Raw genomic sequence first — 19477 nt, 5'->3', positions numbered from 1 at the left:
TTGCCATTTATTAACCTTTACTAGTTGCACCTTCTTCAGTAATGGTAACACTCTCTGATATCAGTGTACTGATAAAATCACTTACACTCTCCAAGCAGACATCAGACTATCAATAGAAATCAGCAACACCACACTATTACCAGACACAACCTCTTCTACCCCAACCCTTCTCACAGCCCCCGCCGCAGTCACACGTCTACTACCCAGACAGTGACCATCACACATATCCCAGGCATCAGCCCGTCAGACGCTGATACCAGCAGCCAATCGCATCTTCTCTTTCTGTGTTGACGTCTATTGGTGCAGGCTGCTCGGTGATTGGTAGCGAGCGGTTGCGGTGGGCGGGGTTGGGAAGTGTTTTGCAGGGTTAGCTGATCTGCTGTTTCCGGTATCAGTGTTTTCAGCCGTTACTCAGCGGCACTGTACCGGCTGGATCGGTACAGCTGGAAGGTAACTATGACAACCTACTAACGGGTCACTTGTCAGCCCAGACACCAGCGCAGGTCTCCAGCCTACCTGGTCTATGTGTCAGATGGTGTAACAACAACTTGCTATGGCTCTGTTTATATACAGTCATTGAGGGAGGCTTCACAGTCTAGCTGGCATAACACTGGCAGCTTTATGATATTTTTATTTGCTGTGTCTGAGTGTAAGTCTCGATTTAAAAAATTGATTTTGTATGAGTTATAAAGAGAGCATATGGTGTTTTCAAGGATAATAAATGCTTGTTCTAAAACATTTTGGTTTCTATCCTTAATTATTTATGTGTTTATTAAATGCCATTGAAGCATGTTTAGAAGACAATCACTGATTATGTAATCAAATCAATTAACAGTACATTAACACTATTAATCACAGTGTCCACTTTTTTGCTTGCACATGTTGGAGTCCTGTTCAACTTATTCATTATACACACTGTGCATCTTGAAAAGTCTCCAGTGCATATAAATAGAGAATGCATAAGATTTGGCTTTCAAGTGGCTAGAAAGGTTACAATAATATACATATACCATTTATGTATGTGTATACTGTATAAATAACATGACTGATAAGTGCCTTGTTATGTTTTGACTTCTGTTTAAAATTCAAGTATTTTATTTAGTAATCTTGTTCGAACTTTGATGTACATCAATAAATATGTCACGCAAAGGCATTCATTTGTTAACTGCAAGTGATGAGACCGTTGATTAAAAATTCTATATGGTAACAGTTTGCATATTGAAATATTAACACAAGATAAAGAACATTACAGCTCCTAGCTTAATTTGATGTTTGTTTTGTGGAAACCGTAAGCATTTGACAATTTTTTTTAATTAAAACGCTGTTTTTCTGAGGAGAATAATAAACCTTAATAACAGGAGTGTTTATACTTCTGGAGGACGTCATGCTCTCTTTCAGTATGGCTGCAGGTTGCCATGTTAGTAAGGAGCTACATCTCTCTTACTTAGCAAACACAAACTGAGTCACAGCTTTGCTTAAATGTACTGTATGGATTGGATTATTCATACACAAGTGTGTGTCACAGTAACTGAAAAGCATGCAGAGCCCTCTTTTTGATATGCCTAAGATCTTATTAGGACACTGCCCTAAAGATATGGGGAGCTTCAGTTCTGTTTCAAAATGTGGAGGATATATATATATATATATATATATATATATATATATATATATATATATATATATATATATTTGATCATGGTAATTTGGATAGAAAATGTTACTGTTTTTCACAATATGTGATTGCCTTAGTTTTATCACATAAATTATAAATTTATTTGAATTTGTCTGAACTGAAAACCAAACCCAGCTACGTGTTTTCTTTTGTTGGAAAATTAAGTAAATGTTTACTAGAAACGAAAGAAAATGATCTACAAGATAAAGACCTTAAACACCTACTCGACACCTCTGTTCTGCACAAGATCTGCGTCTCTCTTCCACTCTCATACTATCTTTGTGGAATTCCCTCCCTCGCACAGTAAGACTTTCCTCTAGTCTCCAAACCTTCAAGCGTTCTCTGAAAACCAACCTCTTCAGACAAGCTTATAGTATTCCTCTACCACCGTCTTATACCGTCTTATACCGCTTTCATACTGCCGCCCCGGCAATATCCCGGGTTTTTCAAGCCGGGTTTTTGCCGGGGCTCGGAGCGTCCCAGCTCAGAAACACCATTCATACTGCACCTCGGGTTGACCCCATTCATACTGCACAAGTCTGTGCCCTGGCAATTTGTGGGAGTCATCACCAGAGCAGTTTTCATTGGCTGAAAAATGGTGATGTCATTGAAAGGTGACTGGTTTTTTGACGCATAAAGATGATGCAAAAGTGGGTGGTGATTGTTTACCACATTACTTTTCATCATGGCCAACGACTCACTTTTGTGTAGCCCAGACAGCCAATCGGCTTGTTTTCTGTGCAACCCGGGTTGAAAAACCCAGGTTGCACCATTCAAAGTGCAAGCAACCCGGGTCCGACCCGGGAATTACCTCTCGATAAATCCCGGGTTGAAGACCCGGGTTTTTAGACCCGGGATTTTTGACTTGTACCATTCATACTGCACCAAGACCCGGGTCGTTTGAGCTCGCCCCGGCAAAAACTCGGGATTTTGGTGCAGTATGAATGGGGTATTAATCTCCCCTATTACCACCCTCTACACAGCTAACACAAGACAACAACCCTCTGACCAACATTGGTACACACACAGACCACTCAGTACTTTTACCTTCGCGTTCTAGCTGGTCCAGTGTGCAATATGATGTAGCACATGTCCTTGTGTTTCAAACTCCCATTGTCCCATAGATTATAAGCTTGCGAGCAGGGTTCTCTTACCTCTCTGTCTGTATGTATTACCCAGTATTGTTTTATTAATGTTTGTTCCCAATTGTAAAGCTCTACGGAATTTGCTGGTGCTATATAAATAAATGATGATGATGATTAAACAGCAATATTGTCATTTATATCTTAAAATTTCACTTAGGCTTAGTGTACCTTTAATTCGATTCACATTACTATGTAAGAATACATTTGTAAATTAATTTTTTTTTGTTTCTTTAGAAACAGGTTGAGGTTTTATTTTCATATGTGGTTTTTTTTGTTCACTGCAGGGATGTGTTTATCAGGTCTTCTATCAGTTACTACAATTTATAAGCTGAACCACACTATTCATTGGTCAAGTCTTTTTGAGCTGTTTGTCAACTTGATTTCCCATGCTAACTGTTCTGAGTATGTATTACTATATTTGCCTCCAGCGGCGGGCCCGGTTAGCTAGTAGAGGGGAAATGATTAACAGTCGTAGAGCCATTGAATCAAACAGCCGTGCTTTGCCAATGTCCTCTGAAGCTGTGCAGTATGCCAAAGAAGTTCTGGATTTCAGTTCTCACTATGGAAGTGAAAACAGTATGTCTTACACTATGTGGAATTTAGCAGGCACTCCCAACGTATATCCAAGTTCTGGGGATTTCACACAGACTGCCGTGTTTCGGACCTATGGAAAGTGGTGGAATCAATGCCCAAGCTTTCCTCTTCCTTTCAAGAGAACGTCACCAAATTTCTTCAGTCAGGATTATGTAGAGCTTGCATTTGAGGAACCTGTTTATCCTACAGCAGTTCATATTCTAGAAACCTATCATCCAGGGTCAGTGGTGAAGATTCTTGCTTGTTCTGCAAACCCCTACTCTCAAAGCACTCCTACAGAAGTGAGGTAAGTGCATTTTTTCTCTAATGAATAATATTCTCATCTCAGATAATAATAAATTATCTTATTATGTAAATGATGGTAATACATGTATAAACACCTGTAAATAATTACTATAAACAGTGGAATTCTCATGTCATGACTTCATTATGGAAACCTGAGTATTATAAAGAATAAAGGATATTACAAGTCACTGAGGACTTCTGTGTCTTGCATAAAGACATTTGGCCTACTTTAAAATAGGAAGTGCATTATCCCAATGCATTATTTCTTTCATTCATGATGTATTCTTTGTTGGTAAATTGAAGGCCTGTACACCCAGTCCTCCTCCTTCAGTGTTATGGTTGTTCCTCATTTAGGGACCCGGGGCCTGATTCATTAAGGATCTTAACTTGAGAAACTTCTTATTTCAGTCTCCTGGACAAAACCATGTTACAATGCAAGGGGTGCATATTAGGATTTTGTTTTGCACATAAGTTAAATACTGACTGTTTTTTCATGTAGCACACAAATATCAACTTTAAATTTCAGTGTACAAATAAGCTATCAAGTATTTGTGTGCTACATGACAAAACAGTCAGTATTTAACTTATGTGCAAAACAAAATCCTAATATGCACCCCTTGCATTGTAACATGGTTTTGTCCAGGAGACTGAAATAAGAAGTTTCTCAAGTTAAGATCCTTATTGAATCAGGCCATTAGTTATTACTATTTGGAGCAGCAGGTTGACAGGCTTACTATTTATTAGGGCTATAAGTATTGTCCTTGTTTAGGTATGTGCCCAATTGTGTTTTTTATTTGTAACATTGTAGATTTGAAGCTGTGGAAATCCGTATAATAGACCACAAGAAAAAAAGAGAAGAGCTTTTTATTAACAAAGTGCTAATAAAGTCTGTCATTTCTAGATGGGAAACTCTCTGGTCTGGAGAACCGAGAAGTGTACATTCTCCCCAGGCTCTCCAGTTCACACCATGTATAAAAGAAATTGATTTCCCAACAAATCTCTTGCGCTTGGAAACCAACAGTTCTCTCTTGGAATATTACACGGAGCTAGATGCTGTAGAATTACATGGTGTGAAAGAGAAACCAATGCTGTCACTGAAAACGACCACCATTGATATGAACGATTTGGATGAAGATGACTATGATGACGGCTGTGGAATAGACTGCCTTGCTAATCATTTTAGTAGCTCCAGCCTCAGGGAATGGACAAATAATGGATATTTTGACAAGCTGCCTTATGAGGTAAGAGTACAGGCATAGGAGTCTCTGTAACTTCAGTGTTATCGTGCCATTGATAGTTATGGTATTGTAATTGAATGCCTCTATGGATATTTTATGTATGCTAAAATTAAGGAATATAAGTTATTCATAGGCATTTCCATACATATAGCTTTTATTACCTTTTTATATCTGCTGAGGAATGCTATGAGAAAATACAGGAATAGTCATCTAAAGCATCTAAGGGGCTCCATTAGCGATAACAAAAAAAACCTACTTACACTATATATTGTACACTGGGATCATAAAATAGAGTATTTTAAAATGCATATTGTAACTTTTTCAAAAATATCAATTTGTGTGTTCTTATTAAAAGGTTTTCCATGTCCAGTACAGACTTCAGTTTTACCTTTTTGTGGACAGACCTTTAAGCTTACAGTTCAGGGGGGTAGATAGACATGCTTGCCCTATATCCAACACAGTCTTATCTGAAATAACTTCAATTCTAACAAGTTCTTTACTTGCTAGTAGAAAATGAATATAAAGCAAAAAAAAGTTGTTTTATTGTGTATTTACAGGATAAACTATATATTGTCTTCACTGGCCCTTCGTTAATCGATACGGGTTATGTAAAGACCTTGCTAACAGATAAAAGTCGGTACTAAAAGCAACCAATCAGACATTTGCTTTCATTGTCCAATTCACACTACAGGAATAAAAACTAATTGCTAGTTGGCTGCCATGGTTTTAGAGCAAACTTACAACTTTTAACAATGTAAAAACTTTCATCGCCTTAATGAACAGAGACCCCTGTTGACCAAAATGCATGATGCAGGAGAGGTTTTTCGTTATGATAAATCAAAAATGTAATTTTAGGTATGTTTAGGGCGCTCCATGGCTTTTGTTTATTTTTTTTATTTGTAATTGTTGTAGTTTGATGCATGATGATAAACTGTTATCTGGCATTTATGATTTAAGAAGAACACTGCAATTAACAGAGATAATGATTATTATTATTGTAGATTTGTATGGCGCCACAGTGCTCTGCAGAAGCGTACGGTTGGGAAAGCGGGCAGACAAAATAAATACAGACCTGAATGCAAAGGGTAGGAAGGGCCCTCCTCTTGAGAGAGCTTACTTTTTAATTGGAAGGGAGCACAACTGAAAACAAAAGGAGCTCAATGTGAAGAGAGTGGGACATACATGAGGGTACATTAGTGTGCGTGGAGTAAGCTCTAATAAAGACATGGGTTTCCAGAGAGCTTCTAAAGTTTTGAAGGCTCTTGGAAAGTCAGATTGGGCATAGTAGGGAATTCCATAAGTGGGTAGCAGCGCAAGAGAAGCGTTGTAAGCGGGAGCTATCAGAGACAAGGCGAGGTGCAGTTAAGAGGGCTAGTGGGAGAGTATTTTGATATGAGATTTGAGATGTATGAAGGGGTGATGTTGTTGAGGGCTTTGAGATGTATGAAGGGGTGATGTTGAGGGCTTTCTAGGTAAGTAATTTGAATTGGACTCTGTAGGACACAGGGAGCCAGTATAGGGTTTTCCAACGTGGTGCTGCAGATGTGGACAGATGATAGGGGAATCGGTGTTGCAGCAGTATTTAAAATGGATTGCAGTGGGGATAGTTGGGTGAGGAGGATGCCAGATAGCAGGAGGTTGCAGTATTGATGATGGGACAATGAATATAAGTTTCGGTAGCATCTTGCTTAAGTAAAGAGTATTCTGGCAAAATTTTTAAGGTGGATGTGACAAGACTGGTAGAGAGAGACTGAATGTGAAGAATAAAGCAGAGCACAGAGTTAAGTGTGACACCAAAGCAGCAGGCTTGGTAGACTGAGGAAATTGAGGTGTTATTGATGGTGAGGGAAATTTGAGGGAGGTGGTGACTCTAGGAATAGGGAAGATTCTGTTTTGGGCATGCTGAGCTTTAGGCAGTGTTGTGATATCCATGTGGAGATAGCAGAGAGACAGATGGTTAGATGAGTTAGTACAAAAGAAGAAAGCTCTTGGGAAGAGATGTTGATTTGGGTGTCATCGGAGTAGATACTGGAGGCTGAATGAACAAAGTAGTTCCTCAATAGAAGAACTGTGCCTTGTGGGGCCACAAAAAAATCACGGGAGTGTCAGAGGTAGAGATATTAAAGGAGTGGTTTGATAGGTAGGAAGTGAATTGGGAAACGGCTGTGTCACAAAGTGAAGGGTTTGTAGGAGAAGAGGATGATCAACAGACCGAGTGTTTTGGGTTTTTCAGGATGGTGCAGAGAAATTCAAACTGTGTTGATTCTCTATCCAAGACGTTATTCCATTATTATCAACTATTTGGTTGGGAGAGCGTTGGTGTGATCATGGGATGTGTTAGTTGTGGCTGTGTAAGGGTCAACACCCAACCCACTGTTTAATCTGGTTTGGGCGTCTCCACTCCATAATTCTGTTGAGGTGGACGGTCTGGTAGGAAGGTAAACAATTTGATGATGACTAGAAGCATTTTAGATCTTTATATCTATGAAGTGGTTGATGTATAAAACTGTGTTTCTCCCACCTCAGACGAGCTTTCTGACTGTTTCCTGGTTTTCTTTGAATAATCTATCAGGAATGTGGATGGGCAGGATATGGATGAAATATGGTATTTTGAGTAGGACGTTCATTTTAATGACATTGACTCTGCCTATCTAAGACAAATTTTTGGATCTACGTATCTTAAGGTCTGATCATATTTCTGCTAGTTTGGAAGTGAAATTAGTACTAACAAGATTGCATGAATTACTGGTTAAATAAATTTCTAAATAAAGTATTTGACTTGTGAAGAATGCTGTTTGAATGCAAAGGTACTTTGTAAACCCTAGATTGTGCATTCTGCATCAGGCCAGAAGAAGTGATATGAACACAGCCAAAATTACTTGTAAAGATGTGGAAGGTGGGCGGATTTAAACAGAGGAATGGTTGAAGTGGCCAGAGGAAGACAAACCAATATTCTTGGCTGGAAAGGGGATGTACTTTGATGAGTGGAAGGCATAGGTCAGGAGAGGTTGACTCTGGGCATGGAATTATTTTTAATGTGAAAGTAGTGCATTCTATTGACTAATCCAATCCCTGGTTTGCCAGCTTTTGTAATGTGCTTTCACTCATAAATTGGCATGGTGACGTTTTCAGTTATAATGTTGTTAAAATCTGAACAAAGTGTACTATTTATATCCCCAACCGCAAGAACTAGGCTTAAGCTTCCTAAAATGGCAAAATAATTCTGCTTATTTTTCATTCCTTTGGAAAGAAAATGTTGTAAGTTACATGTTACCATTAAAAAACCATCTGGTGCTTTTTAGACATATTTCTGATTGGCATAAGTAGTCTGGCTGCCAGTCTGTCCTGGAACGTGGCCACAAAGCACTTACGAGACAGAATGTAAATAACTTCTGTGCTACTGCAGCATTTCAAAGCTATGTTTTGCAAAATGAGTACCAAGCCATCCAGCTGTATATTTAAGTAAATATACAAACTGCTTAGAGTCTTAAACTAAATGCATTGTAATCTATCATGCGGTAGTGTATTTTTATGCTACATCTACAAAAGCACAACATTTAATCAAACATCCTTGCTAGTCCAATATAATGTTGTGCACATGTACAGCTGCAGTGTATTTTGTGATGTATCGATAACTTACAAAATTTAGGAAACATCAGCTTAAAGTGCTTTTTATAAGGTGATGGCATCCAAGTCATCAGAGCAGCTTCAAAGTTACTTGGCTTTATCCCATAAAATTGATTTAACCTCTCTTATCTGGGATGGACTATAGTTTACATTGCCTTCATACTCCTCATACCATTATTTGAGAATCTGGTCAAATCAGGTTTGTGATGCTTCACAAGGTAAGGGTGATTGCTCAGTATAACTTTGTTTTTATTGGCATTTACCTTGCTCTTTATGGAGACAAGTGGGCCTAAACCATGCCAGGTAAACTAACCCTGCTTTATGGAAGTCATGGGAATCCTTCAAAGGGTAAAGCTGAGCTCTTTGTACCAATTTATACACAAGTGCTTACTTAGATGTTTTTATGTTCTGCAACCTGACCATAAACTCCTTCTCTGTTTCGCTTTTGATGTACAGTACTTGTTATCAACAAGTTGTGCAGTCTTCATAACTGTGCACCTTATTGTTATCCCTCTGAAAAAGTTACAGGCTTTCATTTGTTAACTTCTTATCCTTTATATAGGGCCAACACATTAAGCAGTGCTTTAGAGAATCTTAACCTGGCATCAATGTCCACAAATTTTTGCATTATTCTTTTGGTTAGCCATTACTACTACCCTATGGGTTTTATATCTGAATAGTTCGTTTTCATCACCAACTGGTAGCAATCAAGGTTTGATGACATCAAATCGGACACCCTTTGACTTTGGGTGGAACATAATATAAGGCATGTTCAGAACCAGGGTCTTCAATAGCTGTAAATAACTATAGTTTCGGTCAGTGGAATTGGGAATGCTTACATTTGGATTGTTTTCTTTTTCTTTTCTTTTTTTTTTTTTTTTGTGTGCTCTAATTTATTTTAATGTTTTTATGATTTTAATCTTTGTCTTGCAGCTAATCCAGTTGATCATTAGCCACTTAGCACTTACAGACCTGTGTCGGTTGGCGCAGACTTGCAAGCTCCTGTATCAGCATTGCTGTGATCCTCTTCAGTACACTCACCTAAGTTTACAGCCTTATTGGGCCAATCTGAATGACACTTCTCTGGAGTATCTGTTGCCACGGTGCACACTAGTCCAGTGGCTAAATTTATCTTGGACTGGCAACAGGGGCTTTATCTCTACCTCAGGATTTAGCAGGTAACCTAAATTTATAACTTACATTCTGGTGTATAGTCAAAAAAATGTATGGTCTATCATAAAATCCCAGCGCTATGGGCCTGATGCATTAAGGAAAGTTAAGCAATTGAGTAAGTTCTCTGGACAAAACCATGTTGCAATGCAAGGGGTGCAAATTAGTTTATTATTTTGCACATAAGAAAAAATACTGTCTGTTATTTCATGTAGCACACAAATACTTGATCGCTTATTTGTACATTGAAATTTAAAGTTGATCTAGGGCATGTCTTACCCCAACAATAAATCTGCCATCACATTTTAAATTTACCTCCCCTTCCAATGCAACATTGTTTTGCCTTACTTACTTACTTTTGCTTAACTTTCCTTAATGATTTAGGCCCTATATAATAACAGCATTGTGATGACTTTCATTCTAAAATGTTGTATCTTTTTCAAAAATATAAATAAAAATAACAATGGTAAAAAGAAAAGTGAGGACCATTCAAAGAAGAATCTCTTTTATTTGTTCAAGAATCTACGTCTCCTTGCATCTGCTCCATTAGAATTCTGTCCTGCACCTTGAAGACTACAGGAAAGACTGATGAAATAATTACTGGTTTTCCTGTATGTATGAAAGTTGATCTAGATCCTTGTTACTCTGTCACAATACCACTAGTGACAGAGAATGTAGTTACATGCATGTTTTACAATATACTTGGATACCTTTAACCTTCAGATTAATGTTATTGAACACATGCTTGTTAGAAAACAAAAAAACTTTAAGAAAAAAAAAAAAGCAAGTATGTGTGGATATTGTTTTATTATGGTCCAAACCTTCAATAAAGTCCACACATTTGATATTGCTGGTAAAGTTGGAATTCACAGAAAACAATAAGGATATGTGTGGGTTGAAGTATGTGTAAGGAAAACTCACAAAAATGCATTTTTGGCAACTATAAGGGTTAAATACTTCACAAATATGTAGGAGGCTATTACAGGAGTATATGCAAGATGGCATAATGTAACTGGCCTGAATGTTGTTCTGTGTGATTCTCAGTCATTTTGTTTGAAGGCAACTATAATAGTGAGACTCTTTTGTAATAGCACTTTTACACTACCTGAAATCAAGCCACGTGCAAAGGGAAAGTGTACTGTTAAGTTATTAAATGAGTTGTTTCACTTGCTACAATACAAATTTCCAGTAGATTGGTGTCAACACCTTACCAGAATGGGTTGAGTTGAAGCAAGGGACAGATGGGATATCTGTTTCTGTCACATTCTCATTTAAGTTGTGTACCACACCCAATAATTAGCTGTACCTGTAATTTTTTTTTTTTTGTACTGTTATGATTTTTATGATGAGAATCTTACCGATGGTTGACTTAACCCCAATTTTAACTAAAGCTGGAAAAATTTCAATAGCTATGGTTACTAAAAAATTGTGACTAAGCAATTTGACCATGTCTATTGTGAACTTGTCTGGTTTTTGTTTTGGTTTTTAAAGCTCTGTCTGGGCAAGATAATTCCCCTTTATGTAAATCTCCTATGTCTGGTATTATAGTAGCTCAGTCACAATAAGCTATGTATCTGCATTCTACATTATGGGATTTGGAGCGTAGCAAAACTAGATCATGCACAAGTGGTGGACGTTCATATGCTTATTAAATAATAACAGAGAAACAGTGCGTGCCGGAGGAGGACATGATTGTAGTAACCACAAGGAAAGCCAGGAGAGCTAACAACTATACCAACACACCATATAGGCCTTGTGTGTAGTCCCTGGGGCAGTCACACAGGCTTATTATGTCCTCTGACTGCACCTGTCCGGCTTCATTTTGACATTTGGGTACACAATATCCTTGTGAAAAGAACTGTGTGTAGTCTTAATTAGAAGATCAGGTACTCGAACATCGGATATCTTCAGAAGTACATAGCTTTATTTTTACGATGGTACAGCAAAGCATGTAATACAGGCAGGTTGTTCACATGATGAAAACTGAGATGGTTCTAAAACTAGAAATTCCTATAGCCTCCTTTTTTCTTTTTTTTTTTTATAGACCATTTCAACTCAATCTATTGCTATGGTTGACATCCAAACCTTTCAGATGATACATCACATGAAACACACAACTATTCTATTGTTTTTCTTGTTAAGAAAATCCATTTATTTATTCATCTACTTTATATTCATGCACAGTGTCTTGTCAATGTTAGATCTTGTTCAGATGGTACAGAACCAAAAGTTTTAGGCTGACACAAATGTAGTTGGGTCGTGGAGCAGAAACTGAAGGATGTGGCAGTGAAAGAGCCAAAATTGGTGGAGGAGCCACAGGTAATGGAGAAGGGGGCAGATGTTACATATGTGGAATTTTCATGCAAGGAACGTGATTTACTAAGAACGGAATCGGAGCAATACGTGCCAGATTTCTGCTCTCCCTGTACCTCCGAGAATAAAAAAACTGCTGCTGAATCATTTGTTTTTGAATCGTGTCTAATTTAAATTTAATGTTGATAGCATAAAATAAGATACTAGGGGGAGAATTCTCAGGATCCATAGGTCATTAAACTTGTTGAGTATAAAACATAAATTTTATTGGTATATATAAATTAAAAATAAATAGATGTAACTCCTCAAACTGTGAAAAGCTAGCGAAATATTTTAAAACCAAAAGGACATATACAGTGAATTAAAAATCGCAGTTATACTGCAATAGCTCGGTGATAATGTCTCATATGAAATAATACTGGTTCAATGCCATAAATTCTCATATCAACCTGTAGGGTTAGAGACTAATAATCTCTATATCTTTTAAACTATGGGTTATCTTTCCCAAATAGTCTCTAAATTAAACAGATAGTTTAGTTATGCTAGTCTACCTCTCACTAGGCAGAATATAATTAGCCAGATAAAGAAATGATTGCATGTTCTGCTCATAATCTACTATAAATCTATATTCAAAATAATGGTTGTTGAATCACGAATATCGTTACTGCCCCGTAATGTAATTGTTAATAATAATCCTTAGAGAGATGGGTGATATTCCCTAGTATTCCTCTTATAAAAGGTTATTGTTCTCTTAATAGATCTTAAACAGCAGTTATTAAAGATAGAGGGTCCAATCCCTCCTAGTTATACATAATTATGAGTTAATAACCTATTAAATAAGATGTGTAGGTAGCACAAACAATGTAACCAGTAGTTCATCTATCTGTGATCTTTCGTTCTAATCATCACTTAATCTGTAATGAATGGATCTTTATTATATAATTTACTCCTCTCACGGAATCGCAGACCCTTTTAAGGGTTAATTTTGAAATTGTGAAAAGCGGATCCAGTCTCTCATACTGGTCTGCTAGTAATGATCATCAGAATACTGGCATGATGAATTAAGTCTGTAGCATAATCAGACAGGTCGCTAGTAACCCTTCCTATCTAAATAGTAGTAGAGTATTGAGCTGAAAGTAACATATATGTCCCTACATGTGTAATGAACACTAGCACCGAGCAGACGCCGACACGCGTTTCGCTTGTTTAGCTTTGTCAAGGCAAACCCGAACTAAGATAACGGGGATGTTAAATACCCCGCAAATCCGGCCCCTCTAATGACGTCACGTCAATGCAGCCAATAGTGTTAATCTATCCGAGGTTAAGATGGACATATCTTGAGGCCAATCAGAATATGTGAAGTCATAAATCCCTCCTACCAATCGCCGTGATTGGAGTAAAAACGTCCCTTTATCACTCGGGCTGTCGGAGGATTAAATGAACATGCCGATCATTCAATGGAGTAGTAAAAATACTTTTCTATCCCTTACTAGTGTTTAAGATTGTATATCATATATCGGGAAAAACAATAAAGACTGACATCACAGATGTAGATAACAGTTGACAATGTATATAGTGACCAGAATGTCAAATGATGGGTAAGTATAATGTGTGGATATATCACACATTAACAGAAAATTAAATGTTACGTAGAGTAGTTATATATAGAGCTCATGAGTATGCCATGCCAAATTTATTGAAGTTATCAGTTATAATATATCATAAAAGATATAATTGAGATGTCAAAAAGTAAATATAAGATGCCTTAAATGGGCATATACTAGAACCAATCAGATGGATGGGATTGTCGATCATACCCATTTCCTATCATACTTGAAACATTCCTGTCCCTTTGGTGTACTTTCTATTGGGAAACCATTTAGGCATATAAAAATACAATCTTATATAATTGGTAATTCAAATTCCATGAGATGGTTAAAAATGGATTGTGCATGTGTCCCATAACAGAAGTGATCATACTAATAAAGTGATAAGTATGTTGTGAGAATTATGTCTGTATTACACACAGACCATAATGGTGAAATATATTTATAAATAATTGTGTATGAACTCTCAAGGTATAATATCTAAATATTAATATCAACAATGAATATAGTGAATAAAATTATTTATAAGAGTAAACATTGAGAAAAATTCTCAAAGGTTACAGTGCCGATAAGGTACATTATGTCACAGATTTAGAGTATTTGCTTACTGATTTTTGCACTACTCACCCAAGAGGCGCGGAGTCTAACGTGTTCCTGGTTTTCACCTGCAAGGAAGTGTGGTCTTAGCTGCGGGAACACGAAGGTCGCGGTCCTCCAAGGGAGTAATCAGTGAAGCAGTAGATGAAAGCGGTGTCGTACAAGCCGGCTCCAAACCGTGAATTCAGGAGATGTCCAAGGGAAAGTTCAAAGCCGTAGTCAGGGTAGCCGGGTCGAGGTCAGAAGCACAGGAGGAAGAATCAAATATCAAGCCGAGGTCAAGTTCACAGGGAGCACAGAACAGGAATAGTAAGTAACAAGCCGGGTAATACACAGGAAGCGCTGGAAACGGTACACAGGAACGCTGGAGCTAGGATGAGACCTAATACTCTAGCACTCTCCATGTGCCAGAGTGAGGCTTTTATACAGGTGCAGTTCAATCATTGGCGGTGGTGACGCTAAACACCACCGCCGGAGTTACTAGGAAGCATTCCGTTACCTAGCAACGGAACGCGCAACCGCTGACCCGGAAGTACGCTCGGTTGCCTGGCAACCGAGCGCTCTGTCACAGAAGCAGACGTCCATCTCTGTGCGGCAGGCATAGCACGGAGACGGCATCTGACACATTATAGTGGAGTAATACTATGTAAATAATACATAGTATAATGTGCTTAAAAACGTGAAATTAATTAATAAAATAATAACAGTCATGCCTATATACCTCATGTTACAGGGACATGTCAGACAATAAATGACTCCAATAGAGTTGCAGTTCAGGAATTCATTTATTGTCCAAGTTTGTTATACTTCTCCACATATTCTTTAGTTTGGATGGTATATTGGTAGGCTTTACAGGTGCCGCATCGAAAGAAGCCCATAGGTCTATTATCTCTCCTTTTTGAAGGTTGGAGAGGGCTGTGTACCAATTTATCTTTGAGATTTTTCGCCCTTCTCCAACTAAAGGCAACCTTCTGATCTAGTTCTTTCTTTAGATCATCATCAGAAAGTAATATGTGCCAATGTTTTTGAAAAATGGTGGATAAATCACGCCATTCGGCACAAAAAGTGCCTACCATTCTAATTTTTGATTGTTTCTTAGAGATGTTGGCTGTGGGAAATATCAAGGTCTCTCTATCCCTACTATTAGAAAAGTTTTTTGCTCTCTGTATAGTTCTTTTCCCATAGCTTCTTTTCTTTAATCGGTCAGTCAATTCTTCCGATCTTTTTTTATATACCTCCATATCAGAACAGTTTCATTTCATCCTTAAAAATTCTCCTTTTTAGCACACCCTTGAGGACTGATGGGAAGTGGGCACTTGAGTGGTGTAGGATGCTATTGGTCGATGTTGGCTTCCTAAAAATATCCGTGCTTAATAAGCCATCCTTCGATTTGTAGATGGTAAGATCTAAGAAATTTATGGTGGTATAGTTAATTTCAGATGTCAATTTCAAATTGAGATCGTTCTTATTTAGGACTCTTGTAAAAGCTTAAAAAAGATCTCTATCTCCATCCCACAAAATTAAAACGTCATCGATATATCTCAACCATAATATTACATGTTTAGTATATACCTCCTATTCCTCTGCAAATACCACTTCCTTCTCCCACCAGCCCAAAAAGAGGTTGCCATAAGTGGAGGCACAGCAAGTCCTCATCGCTGTGCCCCTAGCTTGGAGATAAAAAATTTCCTCAAAGACAAAATAGTTTTTGGTAAGGATGAAATGTAGTAGGGCTAAAAGAAATTCTCCAAAATCCGTTACAATATCCATATTAAGAAAGTACCGAACTGCAGATAGTCCCTGATTATGATCTATATTCGTATATAACGATTCTACATCATATGATGCCAGCCATATATTGTCATCTACTGTAATACTTTGGATTTTTTATAAAACATCCAAGGTATCTCTAATGTAGGAGGGTAAACCATATACAAATGTATGTAAATGAGCATCCACAAATACACTTGCTTTCTCAGTTAATCGCCCTATACCCGAGACTATTGGTCTTCCGGGGGGACTTTGTTCGCATTTGTGTATTTTCGGCAAGATGTACATAGTGGGGATTTTGGGGTTTTCAACACATAGATACTCGTAATCTTGTTTGGATATGGTTCCCTCCTCAAATGCTGAATTAATCAGATTCTTATACATGTGTATATATAGGTAGCAGTGGGATTAAAGATAAGTCTCTGATAACATTTTGTGTCTTTCAGTTGGCGGTATATTTCATTAGTGTATTTCTCTCTTGACATCACAACAATGTTTATCCCTTTATCTGAGGGTTTTATCACAACATCCTGCCACTCTTCAATTTCTTTTAGAGCAAGGATTTCATCTTGGTCAAGATTTGACTGTAATCTTGGATGTTTCCAAGATTCCTTATATAAATGATCTAAATCTCTAGACACTAAGGGCTAGATTTACTAAGCTGTGGGTTTGAAAAAGTGGGGATGTTGCCTATAGCAACCAATCAGATTCTAGCTTTCATTTATTTAGTACCTTCTACAAAATGACAGGTAGAATCTGATTGGTTGCTATAGGCAACATCCCCACTTTTTCAAACCCCCAGCTTAGTAAATCTAGCCCTAAGTCCATATATACCTTAACTTGAGGACATATATTGGTATCTGGCATAAATGATGATTTCTTTTTTAGTGTCAATCTAGATGGTGTCTTATCCTCACCACTTTGTTGGTTGGAGGTATCGTATAGTTCTTCCAAGATTGTCGGTGCCTCATTATCTGCTGCAGTATCTAATGTCACCCTAGAAGGTGTGACATCATTATGTAAAGACATAATGGATTCAGTGTTCTTCTCATTATTTATATTAATGCTGGCATTTATCCCCTTTGATCCTGTTTTAAGACCAAAAATTTTTGGGAGTAATAATTTCCTCGCAAAAAGTGAGAGATCCTTTTCCCATTCGAATCTATCCATCCTTTGTAATGGTGAATAGGATAACCCTTTACTCAACAGATGGACATGATGTGCGGTAAGTACTTTATCTGTGAGGTTAACAATCCTAAGGGCTGTGTCTATATCCTCTGCCTTCTTTGGCTCCTGCGGTATATTGTCTCCTCTCGGTCCATACCCGTATTGTTTCGATTGTTGCCTCTTCCCCCTTCTCGTCTTTTTGTATTTGGGCCATCTCTTTCTGTTTTGGACATACCTCTCCCTAAAAAATCATTTTGAAAGGAGTTCTTGCTCCTAAAGAAGCTTCTTGGGGTATCCCCCTCTGAGGAATCTGCTTCACTATAAGATATAGCGGGACGTCGTGAAGAGCGGCTATCCCATTTAAAAACCCTTTCTTGGGCATAATCTTGTTTATCCCGATTTGAATTTGGTTCTTTTCTTATCAATAATACGTTTTTCATATTCATCTAAATCACTTTTGATTTTTCCATATGTCTTTTGAAATTCCTCTGAAGTCTCAAGTGGTCTTAATTTTTCTCCTAGGGCAGTTATCTCTTTCTCATATTGTTCCAATAGGAGGGTATCATGCTTTATCAGAATGCTCATTAATTCTGTTGAGCACTTGGTTAAAGTTATTTCCCACCCTTTTTTTTAAGCCTTCTGTAACAAGTTCAAAGGCTGGGTAAAGTTTAGGGCGGAGGCCCCTAGGTATCATTTTCTGACTTGTATAGTTGTTAAACATCGTACGACTCCAATGGGTTTTAATTTGTTTATACATATATGATTCCAAATCGGAAAGTATCTCAGACCACCCCTTGGAGAGGCCCTCATATGGTGATTTATCTTGTAGGAGATTAAACTCCTCACTAATAGTCCACTTTTTTTGTCTATCATTAAGATCACGGCAAATACTGAAATCCATTCTGTCAATGGTTATTGTGTTATTATTTATTTTTTAAATTTTTTATAACTCAAATAAATAGTAGGAGGAGTATATAATATATTATCAAATCTCAAAACCTGTGCTGAAAATGGAAATGAGGTAAATTACCTCAATGCTAAATAGTAATGTACAGAAAGGTTCAAATCCGCACTAGGGAATGACACTATGGTCCCAAAGTAGATACACTAATATGTAATCTGCATCTCAGTATTCATATATTTAGAAGGACTACTGAGTGGTGCTCCCTAATACTTGGAGGAATATATACAAGGAAAACATCATTTGACATTCTGGTCACTATATACATTGTCAACTATTATCTACATCTGTGATATCAGTCTTTATTGTTTTTCCTGATATATGATATACAATCTTAAACACTAGTAAGGGATAGAAAAGTATTTTTACTTCTCCATTGAATGATCGGCATGTTCATTTGATCCTCTGACAGCCCGAGTGATAGAGGGACGTTTTTTACTCCAATCACGGCGATTGGTAGGAGGGATTTATGACTTCACATATTCTGATTGGCCTCAAGATATGTCCATCTTAACCTTGGATAGATTAACACTATTGGCTGCATTGACGTGACGTCATTAGAGGGGCCGGATTTGCGGGGTATTTAACATCCCCGTTATCTTAGTTCGGGTTTGCCTTGAACATACAATAATTTCTTTATGTGGCTAATTATATTCTGCCTAGTGACAGGGTAGACTAGCATAACTAAACTATCTGTTTAATTTAGAGACTATTTAGGAAGGATAACCCATAGTTTAAAAGATATAGAGATTATTAGTCTCTAACCCTACAGGTTTAAATGAGAATTTATGGCATTGAACCAGTATTATTTCATATGAGACATTATCACCGAGCTATTGCAGAATAACTGCGATTTTTTTTTTTTTATTTTTTTTTTTAATTCACTGTATATGTCCTTTTGGTTTTAAAATATTTCGCTAGCTTTTCACAGTTTGAGGAGTTACATCTAATTTTAATTTATATATAACAATAAAATTTATGTTTTATACTCAACAAGTTTAATGACCTATGGATCCTGAGTGCCCCTTGTAAACATTTCTCTTTTTCCTTGTATACATTCCTCCAAGTGTTAGGGAGCACCACTCAGTAGTCCTTCTAAATATATGAACTCTGAGATGCAGATTACATATTAGTGTATCTATTTTGGGACCATAGTGTCATTCCCTGGTGCGGATTTGAACCTTTCTGTACATTACTAGGGGGAGAATTCAGTTCATTGCGAGGTCCCATAGGAGCCTTGCGTGATGCATTTCCCTGTTCTATTCGGTACCTAAAACATCGTCAATGATTATTTAGATACTGTTATACCCGGAAGAGAGCACAGCCACAAC

The 19477-nt window shown here is 37.5% G+C and overlaps 1 protein-coding gene across 2 annotated transcripts in view; it reads left to right on the top strand.

Moving 5' to 3' along the window:
* The first annotated feature begins 346 nt into the window (after positions 1 to 346).
* Positions 347 to 19477, top strand: part of FBXL4 (F-box and leucine rich repeat protein 4) — a 39718-nt gene continuing 20587 nt past the window's right edge. Inside the window, exons 1-4 of one of the 2 annotated variants that reach the window (XM_075202818.1) lie at positions 347 to 450; positions 3102 to 3697; positions 4598 to 4937; positions 9495 to 9739. In XM_075202818.1, the coding sequence (XP_075058919.1) occupies positions 3204 to 3697; positions 4598 to 4937; positions 9495 to 9739 (1079 nt within the window). In that variant the 5' untranslated portion in view covers positions 347 to 450; positions 3102 to 3203. The other variant, XM_075202820.1, reaches the window with a different exon arrangement.

Source organism: Mixophyes fleayi, chromosome 3 (assembly GCF_038048845.1).
Source record: "Mixophyes fleayi isolate aMixFle1 chromosome 3, aMixFle1.hap1, whole genome shotgun sequence".
In the NCBI taxonomy this organism is placed as follows: domain Eukaryota; kingdom Metazoa; phylum Chordata; class Amphibia; order Anura; family Limnodynastidae; genus Mixophyes; species Mixophyes fleayi.
Note: the sequence above shows the minus strand (reverse complement) of the source record. Positions and strands in the feature narration are given on the sequence as shown.